Genomic DNA, 20,020 nt, shown 5'->3' with positions numbered 1-20,020 from the left:
AAGTTCTGGAGGAGGTGGAGGGCGTGGGTGGTGTCACGGACATAGGTAGGGAGTTCCTGGACCAAGGGGGAGAAAATGGAGTCGAGATAGTTGGAGATCAGTTCGGTGGGGCAGGAGCAGGCGGAGACAATGGGTCGACCAGGGCATTCAGGTTTGTGGATTTTGGGAAGGAGATAGAAGCGGGCAGTGCGAGGTTGGGGAACGATGAGGTTGGAGGCCGTGGGTGGGAGGTCACCTGAGGTGATGAGGTTGTGGATGGTTTGCGAGATGATGGTTTGGTGCTCAGGGGTGGGGTCATGATCAAGGGGGCGGTAGGAGGAGGTGTCGGAGAGTTGGCGTCCGGCCTCGGCGATGTAGAGGTCAGTGCGCCATACTACAACTGCACCTCCCTTGTCCGCGGGTTTTATGGTGAGGTTGGGATTGGAGCGGAGGGAGCGGAGGGCTGCACGTTCTGCGGGGGAGAGGTTGGAGTGGGTGAGAGGGGTGGAGTCCCTGGCTTGTGTCAAAGAATTTCTGCCTCTGTTCAGGCTCCTCTGATGTGTTGGGTGCTTTCTAGAAACTTACTGCCTGAGCAGTCGTGGACAGAAATCCTGGGCCTCAATATCGCAGCATGATGTGCTTCATGGCTGACACAGCAGGGTGAAACATTAGGTTGAAGTAAAGATCCTTCGCATTGTTTTTCAAATGCTTGGGACCTCCTGAGCTCTGGAATCTCTTCCAGGTCTACAACCTTCACTCTGTGCTCATCTATTCGTGTGTATCTTCAATTTAATCTCTGCACAGTGATTTTCAATTTTGAACTCTCAGTCTGACAAATAAGTGGGAAATGACTGGCTTTAGGGATAGTAGGAACTGCAGATGCTGGAGAATCTGAGATAACAAGGTGTAGAGCTGGATGAACACAGCAGGTCAAGCAGCATCAGAGCAGCAGGAAGGCTGACGTTTCGGGCCTAGATTCTTGGGCGTTCTGAAATAAATAGGGAGAGAGGGGGAGGCGGATAGAAGATTGGGCAATGATAGATGGTGGATAGAGGAGCAGATAGGTGGAGAGAAGACGGACAGGTCAAGGAGGCGGGGATGAAGCTCCTCCAGTGCCACAACGATGCTACCCGAAGGCTGCAGGAACAGCACCTCATATTCCACTTGGGAACCCTGCAGCCCAATGGTCTCAATGTGGACTTCACAAGCTTCAAAATCTCCCCTTCCCCTACCGCATCCCAAAACCAGCCCAGCTCGTCCCTGCCTCCCTAACCTGTCCGTCCTTCCTCCCACCTATCCCCTCCTCCCACCTCAACCCCCACCCCCATCTCCTACCTACTAACCTCATCCAGCCTCCTTGACCTGTCCGTCTTCCCTTGACTGACCTATCCTCTCCCTAACTCCCCACCTACACTCAACTTTACTGGCTCCATCCCCGCCTCTTTGACCTGCCTGTCTCCTCTCCACCTATCTTCTCCTAAATCCATCTTCTATCCGCCTCCCCCTCTCTCCCTATTTATTTCAGAACCCCCTTCCCCTCCCCCATTTCTGAAGAAGGGTCTAGGCCCAAAACGTCAGCCTTCCTGCTCCTCTGATGCTGCCTGGCCTGCTGTGTTCATCCAGCTCTGCACCTTGTTATCAATGACTGGCTTTACTTCCTTTTGTGATATATATTTTGTAACGAGATGAGACGCTTTGAAATGAGATGTCCATGACGTGTGTAAATCTGCATACGCGTGCACACACATACACACAAATCCACCCACACACAGGCACCTCACCCCCAATATTCCCGCTAACTGTTTCTCTTTTGTGTGCATTTCAGAACAGTTATGGTGCATGAATCTTAGAGGGAGCATTGTTCAGCATCATCTTCTCAAGGGCAATTAAAGATGGGCAATAAAAAGTTGGCCTAGCCAGTGAATTGCACAGTAAGTAAGGTGGGCACTTACCTGTACAATTGTCGACGCAAAGGCGAGTCTTCTGTGCTCAGAAAGTATCTGTAGACAGAGGAAGACATATACTAAGTGGTTTCCTTTTCCATAGTCATGCATACAACTGCAACACACACTCGTCTTTCAGGAGGACTTAAAATATTCCATGACATTATGTTGAAAGTGTTCACAGCAGAGTCCCTTAGTGTCTGGGCCAATATCGGCTAACATCACCGAAAACAAATTAACTGGCTATTTTCTGAAGAAGGGTCCCGACTGGAAACGTCAGCCTTCCTGCTCCTCTGATGCTGCTTGGCCTGCTGTGTTCCTCCAGCTCCACACCTTGTTATCTCTGACTCCAGCGTCGGCAGTTCTCACTATCCCTTAACTGGTTATTATCTCTGTGTTGTGTGGGGGAGTGTGCTGTGTACAAATTGGTTGTCATGTTTCCTACATTATTACAGTGACAATACATCAAAACTACTTAATTGCCTGAAAATCCCGAAGAAGGGTCACTGGACTCGAAATGTTAACTCTGTTTTCTCTCCGGAGATGCTGTCATGTGCTGAGTTTCTCCAGCAATTTCTGTATTTATTTTTGATTTCCAGCATCTGCAGTTCTTTGGTTTATTTGCCTGACAACTGTTATGGGATATCATGACATTGTAAAAGATGTGATTAGCGTAGAAACATAGAAACTCGGAGCAGATGATCACACTGATCGATAACCACAATGTCTATTCCCACTTTCACCCATGCCCGTTGATACCTGTAAAATCTAACAAGTTATAAGACCATAAGAAGTACGAACTGGAGGAGGCCCTTTGGATCTTCAAGCCTGCTCCAATCAATGTAATCATTGTTGATCCAATGCTCCTCACGTCCACTTTCCTGCCCTTTTCCTGTAACTCTTGATTCCCTGGCTGATCAAGAATCTATCTATCTCAGCCATAAATATACACAAGGACTCTGCTCCCACAGCTCTCTGTGGTAAGGAGTTCCAAAGATTCACAACCATCTAAGAGAAGAAATTCCTCCTCAGGTCGATCTTAAATTGGCACCCTTGTATTCCGAGACTACGCCCTCTAGACATAGACTCTCCCATGAGGAGGAACATCTTCTCAGCACTTACCCTGTCATTTACTTTAAGAATCCTAAATGTTTCAATGGGATCAGCTCTCAGTCTTCAAAACTCCAGTGAGTCTCAGGCACAAAAACAGAAGTTGCTGGAATCAGAATTAATCAGAATTAATGTTTCTGGTCTGGGGACCCTTCCTCAGAGGAAGGGTTCCGAGGAAGGGTCACCGGACCTGAAACGTTAATTTTCATTTCTCTTCACAGATGCTGCCAGACCTGCTGAGCTTTTCCAGCAACTTCTGTTTTTGTTCCTGATTTACAGCATCCGCAGTTCTTTTGGTTTTTATCCAGTGAGTCTCAACCTATTTAGCCTTTGCTCATAAGACAATCTCTCTATACCAGGGGATCATCCGAGTGAACTTTCTCTGAACTGCCTCCAACGAAATGATATCTTTTCTGAAATAGGGGGACCAAAACTGCTCACAGCATTTCAAGACAACAAGGTGCAGGGCTGGATGAACACAGCAGGCCAAGCAGCATCATAGGAGCAGAGAGGCTAACGTTTCGGGCCTAGACCCTTCATCAGAAAAGCTTTTCTGATGAAGGGTCTAGGCCTGAAACGTCAGCCTCTCTGCTCCTATGATGCTGCGTGGCCTGCTGTGTTCATCCAGCCCTGCACCTTGTTGTCTCGGATTCTCCAGCATCTGCAGTCCCTACTATCTCTCACAGCATTTCAGATGTGGTCTCGCCGGCACCTTGTACAGTTGCAGTAAGACTTTCCTACTCTTAAACTCCAACCCCCTTAACAAAAGGGCCAACACTCCATTAGTCTTCCCGATTACCCTGCTGCACCTGTGTGCTAGTTATTTACCCTTTTCTTGAATATATTCAGTCACTTGGCCCCCACGGCCTTGTTGGTAGAGAATTCCACGGGTTCACTGCTCTGGGTAAAGAAATGCTTCCTCATCTCAGTCTTAAATTGCCTACCTTACTGAGACTGTGTGCCCCTGGTTCTAGACTCTCACCCAGGGAAAACATTCTCCCTGCATTTAGTTTGTGCAGCTCTGTTAGAATGTTACATATTTCAGTCAGATCCTCTCTCATCCTTCTGAACTCTAGTGAGTACAAAACAAGTCAAACTAACCTTTCCTCAGAGGACAGTTCAGCCACCCCAGTTTTAGTCTCATTTGTACATGGCTGAAAATGTAATTCCTCATCAAATCCTCTGGTCCTGAAGGAGACCATTCTGGTCTTTGAAGAGGAGATATTCAATTTGTGCCACACCTCAACTCTTTCCCTTAAACCCTGCCAGTACGCCCCCTTCAAGAATTTATCCAAATCTCTTAATATTGCAATTGTTTCTACACCCTTAACAGGCAGTGGGTTTCTTAACAAATAAAAATTATCCTGACCTTCTGCCTGGTTCTTTAGTCAATTACTTCAAATTGGAGTCCTCTGGTTATCAACCCTTAGGACTACTGGCCATTTCTCCTCTTGAACCTATTCCACCATCTGTAACCGAACACCCATCTCTGCTCAGGATCTTAGGTTATCCAAAAACTCATTCAAATTAAAATGAACAACTACCATTTGCTAATAGTGGCACCTCTGAATGCAGAATCATTTCCTGAAAGGCCTGGCACTAATGTTTAACGGGGAACACTCGGAGAATCCCTATAATGTGGAAGCAGGTCATTTGACCCATTGAGTCCATACCAACACTCTGGAGAGCAACCAACCCAGATTCAGCCAGTCTGCATATCCCTGCGCACTATGGGCAATTTAGCATGGCCAATCCACCTAACCTGCACATCTTTGGACTGTTGGAGGAAACCAGAGGAACCCCACGCAGACACAGGGAGAATGTGCAAACTCCTCTCAGACAGTCACCCAAAGGTGGAATCAAACCCACATCCCTGGCGCTGTGAAACAGCAATGCTAACTACTGAGCCACCGTGCCTCCCTGCTTCACTGTTCCACCCACTCTGTTCTTCTTCTGCAGATGTTCTGAGGAAGGGTCATAGACCCGAAACGTTAACTCTTATTTTCTGCTTCACAGATGCTGCCAGACCTGCTGAGCTTTTCCAGCAACTTCTGCTTTTGTTCCTGATTTACAGCGTCCGCAGTTCTTTCGGTTGTCCCCTTGAGGAGGTGGCCAGGGCCTCCGATGAACATCTCCCGTGAATGACAGTATCTCTGAAAGTGTGGCGCTCCCCCACATTGACAGGCTCTGTGTAGATACACTATACAGGTTCGTGTAATGGGAGTGTGGACCAGGCCAGAATTAAACGAGATATGTTACATTGTCCACAAGAGGTCGCCTTCAGATGATACACATTCAGCAGTGTCCTAAATGTCAAGTTATACTCACCCAATCTTGATGATGCTCTTGGAAACACTGCACATTGCGGCAACAAGTAATTTTATAACTACCTCCTACCTAACGTTCCAAGTAAAGAACAAAGTGAACACTGTATAACTGCAGCGATTAAATGATGCCTTTCATTTCATTGTCAGCTTCAGCGCAGAGCTATAAAGAAGTCTGGAAAGAGACACTGAAATTTTGATGGTTTTCTTGCATGAGAGAGTTGTATTTATGTAGGTTAACTGAAACTAAGATTTACATACTGCTGCTCAGGAGCAGTTCAACATGAAAACCAAGGGTCTGGTAACTTCCTGTGTTATCCAAAACTGACAAGTGAAAGAACTGCTGTGTAAAGAATTTGTAAGCGTGAAAGGCAATCAATTCTGCTTCATCTAAATCGGCTTGTAGCTACATGGTCCAGGTCCTCTACTCAGAATCCAATATTAATTCTTGTCTGTGGCAACTGAATCTTTGCAAAGGACCTATAGCACTGTACATACATTGGTAAATAGAGGATGAGAATTAGACTATTACAATCTTAGTCGAATGGAGAGGTAAATATATGCTATGCATACTGCATAAACAGTGATATATATCAGAATATTCAATGGAAACATCATTACAGTGGAGAAAGGTGCTGCAGAGGGTCCAGTGGGGCAGCTGATGTGGACAAGAGGTCAGCAAAGGTATAGTATGACAAGCCACTCACCATCGCGACTTGGTAATATATCGCCTTTCCTTCAATGTTGTTAGGTTAAAATCTTGGAACTCCCTCCTTTTTTTTTCTTTATTTGTTAACAGGAGGAGGATGTCGCTGGCTGGGCAGCATTTATTGTCCATCCCTAATTGCCCAGAGGGCAGTTCAGAGTCACATTGCTGTGGGTCTGGAGTCACATGTAGGCCAGACCAGGTAAGGATGGCAGTTTCCTTCCCTAGAGGACATTAGTGAGCCTGATGGGTTTTACCAACAATTGGCAATGGATTCATGGTCAGCATTAGATTCTTAATTCCAGATTTTTTTAAAAAATTGATTTCAAATTCTACCATGGCAGGATTCAAACCCAGGTGCCCAGAATGTTATCTGGGTCTCTGGATTAACAGTCTAGTGATAATACCACTAGGCCATTGCCTCCCTGAGCAACATTGTGGGTCAACCTACAGCACATGGACTGCAGCATTTCGAGAAGACAGCTCACTGCCACCTTCTCATAGGCAATTAAGGAAGGATAATAAATGCTGGCCAGCCAACGACACACACATCTCCTGAGTGAATAACTTTAAAAATTTAAAAAGGAGCGATAGTAACTGAGAGCAATGGAGTAAAGAGGAGAAGGGTGTGCGGAGGATGTTGTTGGGAGCAGAAGTATATAGAACACTGTCCAGGACTGTGTGACATCGCATTAAAAGAGACAAGTCATATTTTGGGTGCTGAACCTCACTGGGAGGATAATGTAAAGTCCTGAGACATTAACCCATCACTGTCTTTGAGATATCAACTCAATCATTGTGGGTATAAAACATTTATCTCCTTCAAATCAGATTCTTGTCAGGGGTTACCTTTCCTTCCGTCTTTGTAAGGGCCAACACGAACTTGGGCCCCTTAGGGAATGAGACTGGGGGGATTATAACGGGGATCCAAGAAGTTAGAGAGGAGTTGAATAAATTCTTTGCATCAGTCTTCACAGCAGAGGACAATAATAGGACTCCTAAAACACAAAATAGTCTTAGCACTAAATGGGAGCATAAAAGGTGTGGTTCGAGAAGCCAAGCTGCATTGAGACCAGTGGCAGAGTGATGTCACATCGCGTGATGTGAATACAGGAAAATGGGCTGTTTGAGGAGTCAGTTGGTAAATACGTCCCATCTTTAAAGTAAAAGTAAGGTTTACAGGTTGTGTTTAGGTCTCCAGTGTTTTACTTCCCTCATTACTGAAAAATAGCTGGTTGAGTATAAGATTGATCCAGGTCATTATTCTTTGTTAAAAAAAAAATCATTACAGTAAAATGTACGGATCAGGCTACCTTGAGTAATTAATTTGAGGGCAGGTGATGCGCTGCTGCTGAAACAGGTGGAAGGTGCTGGACACCAATGTCATCCAGAACAAACACAACTGCAGTTAATGCAGCTGGAGGAACTTCAGATTCAAGTTGAGGAGCTGGAGTCTGAGCTGCAGACACTGCACCACGTTGGAGAAGGGAAAATTTACCTGGACATTTTGCTCACATCCTTCAGGCTACGTCATTCAAACTTAGTCCGTGATCAGGGAGGGTAGGGTGAGGCTGCAGGTGACTCAGGGATGAGGACCCAGGAGGTTACAACTGAGAAGCCTCAACCCCTGTAATTGTCCAAAAACTATGAAGTTCCTGCAAACTGTGTTAACTAGGGTAGTGGCTGCAGGGATGATGAGCAAACTGACCATGGTACCAAGTGGTGGATAGGAAATGGGGATGTAGTTGTGGTAGGGGACAGTGTAATTAGGGGATAGATACATAGCTGTGAGAGAGAATCCCAAAGGCTGTATTCCCTGGTCAGTGCCAGGGTACATCTCCTTGAGGCTGGAGAAAAGCCTGGAGTGACGGGAGGGGGATCCAGTTGTTGACATTTGCATTGGAATCAATGACATTGACAGACTAGAAAGGAGGTTCTGCTGAAACATGCTGAACAGTCAGGAGTTAAATTACACAGCAGAACCTCCAAGGCAATAATCTCCGGATTACTACCTGATCCATGGGCAAACTGGCATAGGGCAACTTAGGTCAAGGAGTTAAATGCACAGCTCAAAAACTTGCTTGGGTGGAATGGGTTTCAGCTTGTAAGGCAGTGGTGCCAGTATAGGGGTGGAAGGGAACTGATCTGATGGGATGGCCTTCGCTTGAGCCGAGCTGGGACTGGTACCTTGGCTAATTGAACAACTAGAGCAGCGGAGAATGGGCTTTAAACCAACTGGGCCAGGGGAGGGGTAGGGCTTTGAAGAGAAAAATGTAGGCTTACAAAGCAAGAGGATATGGCAGCATTAAAGGGCAGTTATTTGGGTAATGAGTGAGGCAGGAAAGGAACAATGTCAGAGTAAAAGATCCTCTGGGGAATCAGTGACCATAACCTTATAGAATTTAGCTTTCAGTTTGAGAGGGAGGAACTTGGATTCCTCGGGCTAAACTGATCCAATGATATGGGGCAAAAGTGGGAACAGGGTGGTGAGTAGATGATCAGCCATGAATATATTGAATCAATTGATAGATAGGTTCTTGAATGATATGGGGATCAAAGGTTATGGGGAGAAACAGGAGAAATGGGTTGAGAAACATATCAGCCATGATTGAATGGTGGAGCAGACTTGATGGGCTGAATGGCCTAATTCTGCTCCTATATCTTATGGTCTTATGAAGGAGCAGGCTCAAAGACCAAATGGCTTACTCCTGTTCCTATGTTTCTAAAACTTTCATTACTCAAGCAGCACAGATTGAGTAATATAGTTCCAAACATAATTTGAAATCTCTACGTGCCAAGTAATTGCAACATAGGATAAATTGGCCAACACTCACTGCTTGTCTGTTATATATAGGTCTTGATAGTCATAGAATCCCTGCAGTGCAGAAAAATTCAGCCTGTTGAGTCTGCATTGACCCTCTAAAGAGCATCCCATCCAGGCCCACAAATCCATTTCCAAGCCTGTAACCCTGCATGGGGCTTTTGTTATGGCTAACCCACCTAATCTGCTCATCCCAGCACACTATGGGACAACCCTTAGCATGGCCAATCTACCTAACCTGCACAGTGCGGGAGGAAACCAGAGCACTCAGTGGAAACCCACATAGACAGGGAGAAAATGTGCAAACTCCATTCAGACAGTAAGATAAGGCTGGAATCAAACCTAGGTTCCTGGTGCTGTGTAGCAGCAGTGCTAACCACTGAGCCACTGTGCCTCCCACCATTGGCACATTGACACAGTGGCACCATGACACATTTTCATCTCCATTGACACCAACTGGAAATCATTCTCATATCAGCTGTTTAACATTTTAGCCATACGTCTTAATAAGTCCCCTACATTATCTGTAATTTGTTCAATAGTTTCTGGAAACTTACATTTTTTGATGCACTTCATCATATGACAAGATCTGTGTCACATCCCAGTTACCAGAGGTGATGGACTGTAAATTGTCATTACTATTGTTAACCTGGAAGAGAAGAAGATACAATCAAAGTTATTAAACTGTCAGAATTGATAACACTTGGAAAGTGTAGGCTTTATTTAATCCATCTTTATAAACATATAATAGATGAACTCTTTAGTTGACATCAATTTACTTTTGCCAACAAAAACTAAGTTATTTTGGGATATTTTTACAGCCCAGTTGGTCACAGCCAAAACTTTTGGGTCCATGGGATATCAACATCAGTAGCCAGGCCAGAATTTATTACCAAATCCAAAATGCCCTTGGACAGAGACAGTAAGAACTGCCGATGCTAGAGTCAGAGATAACACAGTCTGGAGCTGGAGGAACACAGCAGGCCAGGCAGCATCACAGGGAGAGGAAAGTTGACATTTTGGGTCAGGACCCTTCTTCAGAAATGAGGGAGGGGGAAGGGAGCTCTGAAATAAATAGAGAGAGGGGGACGGGGCTGGGGAAGGTAGGATGGTGATAAGGGTCCTGACCCGAAACATCAACTTTCCTGCTCCTCTGATGCTGCCTGGCCTGTTGTGTTCCTCCAGTTCCACACTGTGTTAGCCCTTGGACAGAACGGCTTACCAGGCCTTTTCAGAGGGGTCAATCACATTGATGTGGGTCTGGAGTCCGCAGCAGATTCCTTCCCAATTATTATTGAAGCAAATGGTCTTTTCACAATATTTCAATGTCACTATTACTGAGACTGACCTTGGATGCCAGATTAATTAATTGAATTCTGCAGTGGGGTTTGAACACATATCTCAAAAAGCATCAGTGGCTGGATGATTAGTGCAGTGACATTACAATTACACCATCATCTTGCTTATGCCTTCTTTGCTTCTGTTTACAGAAGTAAATTCACCGAGATAATATTGGAGGGATCATTTTCCTTCAATACTGCACTGGCTAATGCAACGCATAATATAAAGAACATGCTGTTTTAGCATCATTGCTTATTTATGTGTCCATGGGATAATAATTGTTCTGAAATTGATCACAGGGGAAGTTTGTAAGAGTACGCTGGCTTGGCCAATCTCTCCCAGTGGTGGACCTTACTGGGATTCTACTTAGCATTTCCCAACAGCAACGCAAATGGAAAACTTGGGAAATGTGAGGATGGAATTGTAGAAACACTGGGTGATCATTCATGCTGTAGAGTCATGCTTCATTGAAATGCCCTTTAAATGAAAAAGAGTCTTCATCCTCTATTGAATCTCAAATGTTTGTGTGATAACAGAAGTTAAGGGGGAGGCAATGGCCTAATGGTATTATTACTGAACTGTTAATCCAGAGACTAGATAATGAACTGGGAATCTGGGTTTGATGGCAGATGGTGGAACCTGAATTCAATTTTTAAAAAAATCTGGAATTAAGAGTCTAATAGTGACCATGAATCAATTGTCAGGGGAATAATCCATCTGGTTCACCAATGCCCATTAGGGAAGGAAACTGCCATCCTTACCTGTTCTGGCCTACATGTGACCCCAGACCCACAGCAATGTGGTTGACTCTTAACTGCCCTCTGGGCAAATACAGATGGGCAATAAATGCTGGTCTAGACTGTGATACCCACATCCTGTGAATGAATACATTTTTTTAAAAAATGCAAAAATCAAGTGAAAGTAGATTTTCAATATATATTCCAAGAAAAATCCTTGTAGTTGCAGGGGAATATTATCTCTTTTATTTGACAGCCCTTTCAATAATCTGTGTATGGTTATATTTCCAGAGTACTTGCACATCCAGAATGAATGATAGCAAACGTGCAGAACATTAGCAATCATTAGTGAGTATTCCGCCAGTTGAAGAGTCAGAAATTGACAGAAATTAGACACTAATTTTTCAGTAAAGAAATGTTTTACTTGAAAACTGAATAATTGAACTACAATGAAACCCACGAATCTAACCGATTCTCTGCAATGCTTACCTGAGCAGATGACATGGAGATGTGGCAAAACTTCCCTCTGCCTCCCTGCGGGAGTGGGCGGATAAAAAAAAACTTCTTCCCATCTTTGGAAAATAAAGGGGCCTCGTTCTGAAAGAGACAAAAACATTGGTATTTAATGACTGTGGTACAATGTTGAGCATAGTGGACAGCAAAGTTACAACAGTCAGAAGAACATTATTCCATTCAAAAGGACTACATCTTTATTTCAAAATAATGGGTAGAGGACTAGTACTTAAATGAAGATGATGAAATAAGTGGTAAGACCACACAGACCTTGGGGGTAAATCTTGGCTCTGTGTGTCAGTGCAAACACTATTCCCCAAGTCGGCAGTCTGTTTTGCATCTTCCCTGATTTTTATCTCAACAGCTTCAGTCAAGTGAGATACAAAATGCTACATCTCAAACTGTCTAGTCCTGGCAACATCCTTGTTAATCTTTTTGGCACACTATCTCTCAAGTTTAACAACATCCTTCTGACAGTAGGGCAGCCAGAACTGTACACAGTACTCCAAAAGTGGCCTCAACAACATCCTGTACAATCTCAACATGACGTCTCAACTCCGATACTCAATGGTCAGAGCAATGAAGGCAAACATGCTAAACATCTTCTTAACCACCCTGTCTACCTCAGATGCAACTTTCAAAGAATTATGCACCTGAACCCCTGGGTCTCTCTGTTTGACAACAGTCCCTATTAAAGGGATGCATCTTAAAATCCCATGAAACAGGGTGCAATGACACTGTTTGCAACAGCAGACGTGCAAACAGTTTCCCAGTTAATGTGTATCATCTTGCCATTAAAGAATCCATGTTGTTGTTTTTACATCCTCATCATTTGATTGGTACATTTACGTTGAATAGAAGGACATTATAGTGTCATGTGACAACTCTTGGCCCCAAGGCAAGGATGCAGTGGGAAGGAAATGAAATTCGGAAGTTCCTAACATCAAAGACATGTTTGAATTTTCTGGTTTGTTTATTTTCAGACCTTATACCGCAAGGAAAGAAAGAAGACTTCTCAAATGAATCCATTTAGTGGAGTGATCCTGACAGTAATAACAGCTATGGGACAATGCAAGAGCTTCACTTCTTCAGGCAATCTTCCAGTTCAGGAGAAAACCCTGACCCTAACATGATAGGGGATGGCTCTTGTGGCACAATAGTAATGTCCCTACCTCTGAGCCAGGGGACCTCAGTTCAAGTCCCACTTGCTCCAGAAGTATATTCAAACATCTCTGAACAGGTTGATTAGAAATACCTAACCTGACAAGGGAACAGACTACAAGGCGGCATGGCTTTGAAATTAATTTGGTACTTTGAAGAAATTTAACAGGGGCACAAATCTCACAACATTGACTTTGGTGTCCCAATAATACAAGAGAAACAAGAAAGTGAAAAACAAGGTTTTGAAAGCTCCACCTTGGATCTATCCACTTTCGTTCCTGTTCTCCACACACTTAAACATGCACACACAGGTACACATGCTCCTTTAACTCAGCTTCGAATTGCTGTTCTACAGAACTTTGGCTCATGTGGCGACCTTCATTCGATTACATTCAACCATTATTTTGGACAAACACAGCTTCACTGCCACCACCAAATATGAAATTCCAAAGAGGCATATGTCATTGGCTTGGGGCATTAAAAGGTGGGGATTTCTGGTTTTGAAAATAATGCATCATGCTGCCTGAGCTATGGATTGTCTTCTCCATCCAGCCCCGTGCTGTGGTCAGGAAAGCAAGTTCCTTTTACAGCCAAGGAAAAACATTGGGATTGTACCTTTTCACTTTGTCAGCGGCAAAATAGTCAATTCATTTGCGGCAGCATGGCCGCTCAGTGGTTAGCACTGCTACCTCACAGCACCAGAGACCTGGGTTCGATCCCACCCTTGGGCACCTCTCTGTGTGGAATTTCCTCCAGGTGCTCTGGTTTCCTCCCAGAGTCTGATGATGTGCAGGTTAGCTGAATTGGCCATTCTGAGATTGTCCCTCGTGTCCAGAGATGAGCAGAGTGAGTGGATTAGCCTTGGGAAATGGAGGTTTACAGGGAAGGGGTGGGATGCTCTTCAGAGGGTCATTGTGACTTGATGGGCTGAATGGCCTGCTTCCACACTGTAGGGATTCTATTACTTTGAAAAGCATCTTCAAAACTCAATTAATAACAGGCCACATTATACTAATATCTAAAAATAATGCCAAATTAAGCTGAAAGTTTGAACTGAGTGCCTATTCTAGTCCTGACACGCAACTTTTACAAAATGAATAGAACAATCTAGGGTTGTAAAGGCTTTTTTATGGCTACAACGATTTCAAATCTTTTATTACTCTATTCTGTTTTATTACTTCAAATATGTTAGATCCACATTTATTTCCTGACCAGACTTGACAAGCTACAATGATTGGATAGAGAGCTGAACAGGCCATTGAAGCATACGACATTCAGTTTTGTCACATAAGTAGTGCCAAGTTAGTTTCTGTATTTATTGAATGCTTGGTGCAATCAATCATTTTAGCTGGCTATTTATTTACACTTCCTAGCTTTTGCATTGCTGTTTTCTTTCCACTGTCAATAGTTAGCATGCCAGCCTGTAGCCAAGCATTCATGGCGGTCACTCAAAGCTGTAACTGAATAGGTTGGGGGGCTCCGATAGTGAGAAGGCTTTTCCAAAGGTACACTGTCTGTGGGAAGCCTTGCTCACCAACACTGCAGGCTCACCTTCGTGAATAACTCAGTCCATCTGATTGTGACTGAGCCATCTAGACTTTCTTTTTAATTGTGGGGCATGGTGCTGTTGGCTACTCCAGCCCATCTCTATTTGCCCTCGAGAAGGTGGTGGTGAGCTACCTTCCAGAACCACTCCAGTCCTATTGGTGTAGGGGGCAACTAAAATGCTGTTTGGAAGGGAATTCCAAGATTTTAATTCAGCGACATCGAGGGAATGGCAATATTTTTCCACATCAGGATGTGGCTTGGAGTAGAACTTGCAGGTGGTAAGGCTCCTGGGCATCTGCCACACTTGTTCCTCTTGGTGGTAGAGGTTGTGGGTTTGCAAGTTGCTGTCAAAAGAGCATGGGTGAGTCACAAGATACTACAGTGCATCTTGTAGACGGGGCACAATGCTTCCACTGTGTTAGTGGCGAAGGGAGTGAACGTTGAAGGTGGCAGATGAAGTGCCAGTCAAACTGCTTTGTCTTGGATGGTATTGAGCCTCCTGAGTGTTTCTGCAGCCCCAACTATTCTAGCATTTAATCACACTCCTGACCCCACCACGCTGGGTACAGATCCAGTCCAGCAGTCCTTTGGCAACGTCAGTGATAGTGCTCTGACCGCTGTCTGAAAAGGTTGTGAATTGCAATTGAGGCTGTGACTCTGCCACAGTACTGAGGGAGCTCTGCACTGTTTACACTGCTGTCTTTCTGAGGAAGGTGATCTAGTGACAGTGCAGGAATTGGATGGGATGTCATCACATTACCCTCCAGATGTTCCTATCCATGGGTATCATGGGAAGAGGCTCCAAAAGCACCACTGTACACCATAGCCAATATTAATGACGCTCAGAGAGACATCCACCCCTCCTCATAGGGTCAAACAGCATGGAAACAGATCCTTCAGTCCAACCCAACCATGCCAACCAAGATTCTGAAATTAAATTAGTCCCATTTGCTTATGTTTAACCTGTCCTAATGTCTTTTAAGTGTTGCAACTGTACCTTTTTTTTATTATCACTCACGGGATGTGGTTGTCACTGGCCAGGCAGCATTTATTACCCATCCCTAATTGCCCAGAGCGCAGTTAAGAGTCAACCACATTGCTGTGGGTCTGGAGTCACATGTGGCCAGACGAGGTAAGGATGGCAGTTTCGTTCACTAAAAGGCATTTGTGAACCAGATGGGTTTTTCCAACAATCGACAATGGGTTCATGGTCATCATTAGACTCTTAATTCCAGATTTTTTTTTGATTGAATTCAAATTCCACCATCTGCTGTGGTGGGATTCAAACCCAGGTTCCCGGAACATTATCCGGTTCTCTAGAGTAACAGTCCAGCAATAATACCAATAGGCCATCGCCTTCCATAACCTGCATCTGCCAGTTCCTCTGACATTTCATTCCACATACGAACCCACTCTATGTGTGAAAAAAGTTGACCCTCAGGCCTCTTTTAAACATTTCCCCTCTCACCTTAAACCTATGCCCTCTATTTGGAACTGCCCGACCCTACGGACAAGACCTTTGCTACTCACCTTATCCATTCCCCCCATGACTTTATAAACCACAAAAGATCACCCCTCACCCACCTCTGCTCCAGTGAGAAAAGTCCCTGCCTATTTCACCTCTCCTTATAACTCACACCCTCCAGTCCCAGTAACATTCTTGTAAATCTTTTCCGAACCCTCCCATTTAATAATATCCTTCCTCTACCAGGGCGACCAGAACTTTACACAGTGTTTCTCATGGAGGAGATGGATAATAAGGATCCCATGAAATTGCCATAAGGGGTGTCTTGGTGTCCAAGTGTCATACTATTGCCTGTATACTGTTTGCACCTTCATTTCATTGTAGTTCAAGAGATTTTACAGTGTGGAATGCCTGCTTTGTTTAACCATGATACTGTAATCTCGATGAGGGGCTTTGTGAAATTTCTGAGAGAGGTGGCCAAGTGTACTATCTGGATTGTCAGCTGTGGCTCCATGATTAATGGTCTCACCTTGATGACTGAAAGCAGTGAGTTCAAGTCCCTTTCCAGAGACTTGCATGTAAAATCCTACATTCAGTGCAACGCTGAGAGAGTGCTGCACTGTCAGAGGTGCTGCCTTTGAGACTGGGAGGATTAGGTCTGAGTGAGAAATCACATTGATGTGAGTGAGTCTGGACTTTGTCAGGTTGTGCTCAGTCATTAGGGGAGCTTTCAATATGGGCTCCACTTTAGCACCATGCCCCACTCACTAAATTGCAGCGTTTCAGAGATGATTCTGTAAGCCGACGAAGAAGAGAGAGAGATAGATGCACCATTCCATTATTTTATCTCTTACCTGCCTCGAGAGCCAGCTTTCACTTTCATCCTCGTGTTTCTGTAGGAGTAAATAGGTGTTCTTGTTAGCACATCCATCAAACTAACTCAGCAACTTTTCATAACATTCACTCCACAAACCCTTGTTGACTCTCCAGTGCAGACCTGAAGGAGTGCTGCACTGTCAGAGGTGTTGTCACTTGCATGAGGCATTAAAATGGGATCCCCTCTGTTCTCTCGGCAACTGTAAAATATGCCCTTAAAACCCTTTGAAAGAAGAGCAGGGGAGTTTTTGTTGTCCCAACTTTCACCTGGCCCCATGATCCCAAGGTCACAGACAACCCTCAGCTCTGCTCGGAATCTCCACTGCCTGGGAGTATCCTGTCCAGCCAAACCAGGTCAGATGGTGGAATTGCCCACCTTTAGCAAAGGCATGGATCCAGCAGATTCACTCACAGGAGAGATCGCGAGGCTTGTCCCAAAACCATGACTGAATTCTACCGGATCATGGTTCTCACATCACTCCTCCACAGCCTTCCATCTTTCTGTGTTCTACCTGCAGCATCAAGCAGCAGGAAAACATATCTCACCCTAAAACTCTTGCTGTTTAATATTTAATATCAAGAGCTTAGAGTTGCTGATTTGAGCTTAGAATTGCTGGGGCAGCCATAATGTTCGCACGCAGGACTCCTGAATATTAAAGGGATATTCCCAGGAACCTACACCACAGGATGTTCCAAACTTAGATAGAACAACACTCTCAGAGCCATTAAATTAGACCTGGAGTAAAACAACCAGGGAGAGATCCAAGTGCAGAAGTCACTGTCGTCTAGAACTTCCCAGGAGAACAGGGTCAGCTCCTGACAGTGAACACCTTGAAAAGCCAATGCCCTTTCCCCAATCTCTACTGGAAACGGCAAGTACAGTCTTTGCAATCAGATTTGTAAATCAGTTTAACGCAGGTTTGGGAAAACACGAACCTTGACAGAAAACAGTTACTCTTGTTTGTGAATCCAACTGAGTGATCAGAAAATCCGTCAATAAGAGTGACAGCTAGTGAAAGGCGCTTTGGAAAAGTAATTCTCCCTTCCTTTCTTTCAAACCATTTAAACAATATAATAGCAAGCAGAATGTTCTGGAAAGACCCACTTGATGGCTCACTCTGCTCCTTCCCATGGAAAAATGGAAGGTCTTGAATCAGTTTTCATTCCTAAGCCCCAGCCTGCCCAGAGCTCAACAAAAGTTGTCCCAAACGACCAGTCACCGGGTCACTTTTAACCTGAAGGTCACTTTGCAAGTGACAGTCAGTCATCAAAGACTTGGACAGGTTGGGAATCATAACCAAATGGACCCTGTACTTTGCAAATAACACATGCGGGTCATTCCATTAGCACTAGAAAGGACAGAAACCAGTAGTGGGAATCAGATTCTAGATCCTTCTTTAGGCCAGGGCATTGAAACTCCTGTGGGTGACCCACCATGACAACAGCTAACGCAGCAAAAACCAGGGACTCAATGTGAGATCTTTCTATTCCACAGACTTAAGAGTCTGAACCACACAGGCCAGGAGGACAGCTGTGGCCTTGTGTTTCTACTTTTTTATCCTCATCAGCGGAAGCTTCATTGATGGTATTTTTCATTTGCCGGTGTGATTTGATTCCTGCTCACTAGTTGTGCCCATACCTTAGTGCAAATCCCTGTCGTGGCCTCACACAAGGTGAGAATGGAAACATTCTGGGCTCTGTTCAGCCAGTTCACTGCGAGTTTAATACTACTTGCCCATGTCACCATGGTAATATAGTATTCCCTGAAAACAGAAAGAAAGAAAAACAATATGCAGTCAAGATATTGATGAGCAATTTATCCCCCCAGTATCTCACTTGTTCCGCCTAACTCTGATAATGACCTTTATTTCACAAAGTCAAGGAGTTTGGTGATGGACCCCACAAAAGATAGGAGCTCATGTTATTGGGTTATAATATTATATAAGGTTATCATGTTATAATGTATTCGTAAGAACTGAGGATTGGTTAACAGACTAGAGGGATAGAGAGTTGGGATTAACGGATCTTTTTCAGGTTGGAATGCCACAAGCTACAGTCCTAGGATCTCAACTGTTTACTCTTTATATTAATATCTTGGAGAAGGGGGCAGGCCCTAATGCATCCAAATACAAAACTAGGTGAGAGGGCATTTTGCGATGAAGACATAAGAAATCTTCAAGGGATGAAGATTGGTTAAGTGAGTGGGCAAAAATTGGCAGATGGAGTTTAATGAAGGAAAGTGTGATGTTGTGTGTCATAAAGCAGACTATAATTTAAGTGGAGAGAGAGAGACTCGAAAAAGTGCAGCAGACAAATACCTGGATATCTTTGCGCATATAACCTAAAAGAATGAATGGATGATTTTATTGTCACATGTATATTACAGTGAGAAAAGCAGTAAAGTACAGTGAAAAGATTTTGATTTCCACTACAGTCCGGCGCCATTTTGAATGCTTTAAGAATTAGAAGAAAATAAAAAGATGGAGCTGAAGGAGAGTCCATCATCCTGAGCCAGCTCATCATCCTTCCTCCACCACTTTGCCATCTACACCTGACCCAACCAACATTAAAGTCGCCACTCCCCAGGGCACCATCTTTTGCCACACCCACCAACATCACAGTCATGTCTCTTGCTGCTGGGCCCACCTCATCGATGTGGCTGCCATGCCCTTCCACCACCTCTTCTCCACAGCAAGCACCCAACACAACCGACAATGAAGTTGCTGATCCTCAGGTGCCATTTTTCGTTGTCGGGCCTACCTCGCTGATGTTGCCTCCGCTGATTGAGCAGCCGCCGATTCCGATGCCAGGACCCGAGCTCGCCACGGAACTGTAAGTAGGGGCTCACTCGGGTTTGTGCCGGGCTCACTCGTGTTTGTGCTGGGATTACTCACTGCTGCCAATGCTGTCTGAGCTCAGGACAAGAGGAATGTAAAGGAAAATAAGCAAGTAAAGGAAAAAAACAAAAAAATTAGAAAAAACATAAAAGCGGTCGGAGCAGGTGAGCCCTGGCACAGGAGTCCTATTCCATCGCCATCTTGGTGGCATATAATAGTGACTGAATAGTAACCTAAAGGGTTAATGTATGAGTGCAGTAAGTAATTAAAGATGAAATTGGATTTTTGGCCTTTATTGTTAGTGGGTTGGAGTTTAAAAATCGGGATTTTGGAGGAGATTTGTAGCTCGGGTTGTGGGTGTCACTCATCTCAATCCACATGGACAAGGAGAACCACCACTTCGACTGGGACAACACCAAGATCCTGGGACAGGCTAGGTAGAGACAGGCACAAGAATTCCTAGAAGTCTGGCACTCGACGAAGCATGCTATTAATAAACACATTGAACTCGACCCCATGTACACTCCACTATGAAGGAAAACCGGAAGTGAAGCAACCCATCTCAACGGACCCCGGAGTTTAAAAACCAGGCGGGAAAACACACCGACGCTTCATCGGAGGCTGCACTGAGGATGAGCACGGTAACGAAACATCTGCGA

At 44.6% G+C, this 20,020-nt stretch overlaps 1 protein-coding gene across 1 annotated transcript in view; it reads right to left on the bottom strand.

The window, feature by feature from the left end:
* dpp6a (dipeptidyl-peptidase 6a) overlaps positions 1 to 20,020 on the bottom strand; it is a 656,996-nt gene that overhangs the window by 111,655 nt on the left and 525,321 nt on the right. Inside the window, exons 11-16 of the mRNA XM_048605902.1 lie at positions 18,164 to 18,287; positions 16,503 to 16,541; positions 11,451 to 11,558; positions 9,441 to 9,532; positions 1,932 to 1,979; positions 565 to 626 (exon numbers count right to left, since the gene is read on the bottom strand). Coding sequence (XP_048461859.1) covers positions 565 to 626; positions 1,932 to 1,979; positions 9,441 to 9,532; positions 11,451 to 11,558; positions 16,503 to 16,541; positions 18,164 to 18,287 — 473 coding nt within the window. The remainder of the gene's footprint in view (positions 1 to 564; positions 627 to 1,931; positions 1,980 to 9,440; positions 9,533 to 11,450; positions 11,559 to 16,502; positions 16,542 to 18,163; positions 18,288 to 20,020) is intronic.

This window comes from Rhincodon typus, chromosome 2, assembly GCF_021869965.1.
Source record: "Rhincodon typus isolate 14 chromosome 2, sRhiTyp1.1, whole genome shotgun sequence".
Taxonomy (NCBI): Eukaryota; Metazoa; Chordata; class Chondrichthyes; order Orectolobiformes; family Rhincodontidae; genus Rhincodon; species Rhincodon typus.
Note: the sequence above shows the minus strand (reverse complement) of the source record. Positions and strands in the feature narration are given on the sequence as shown.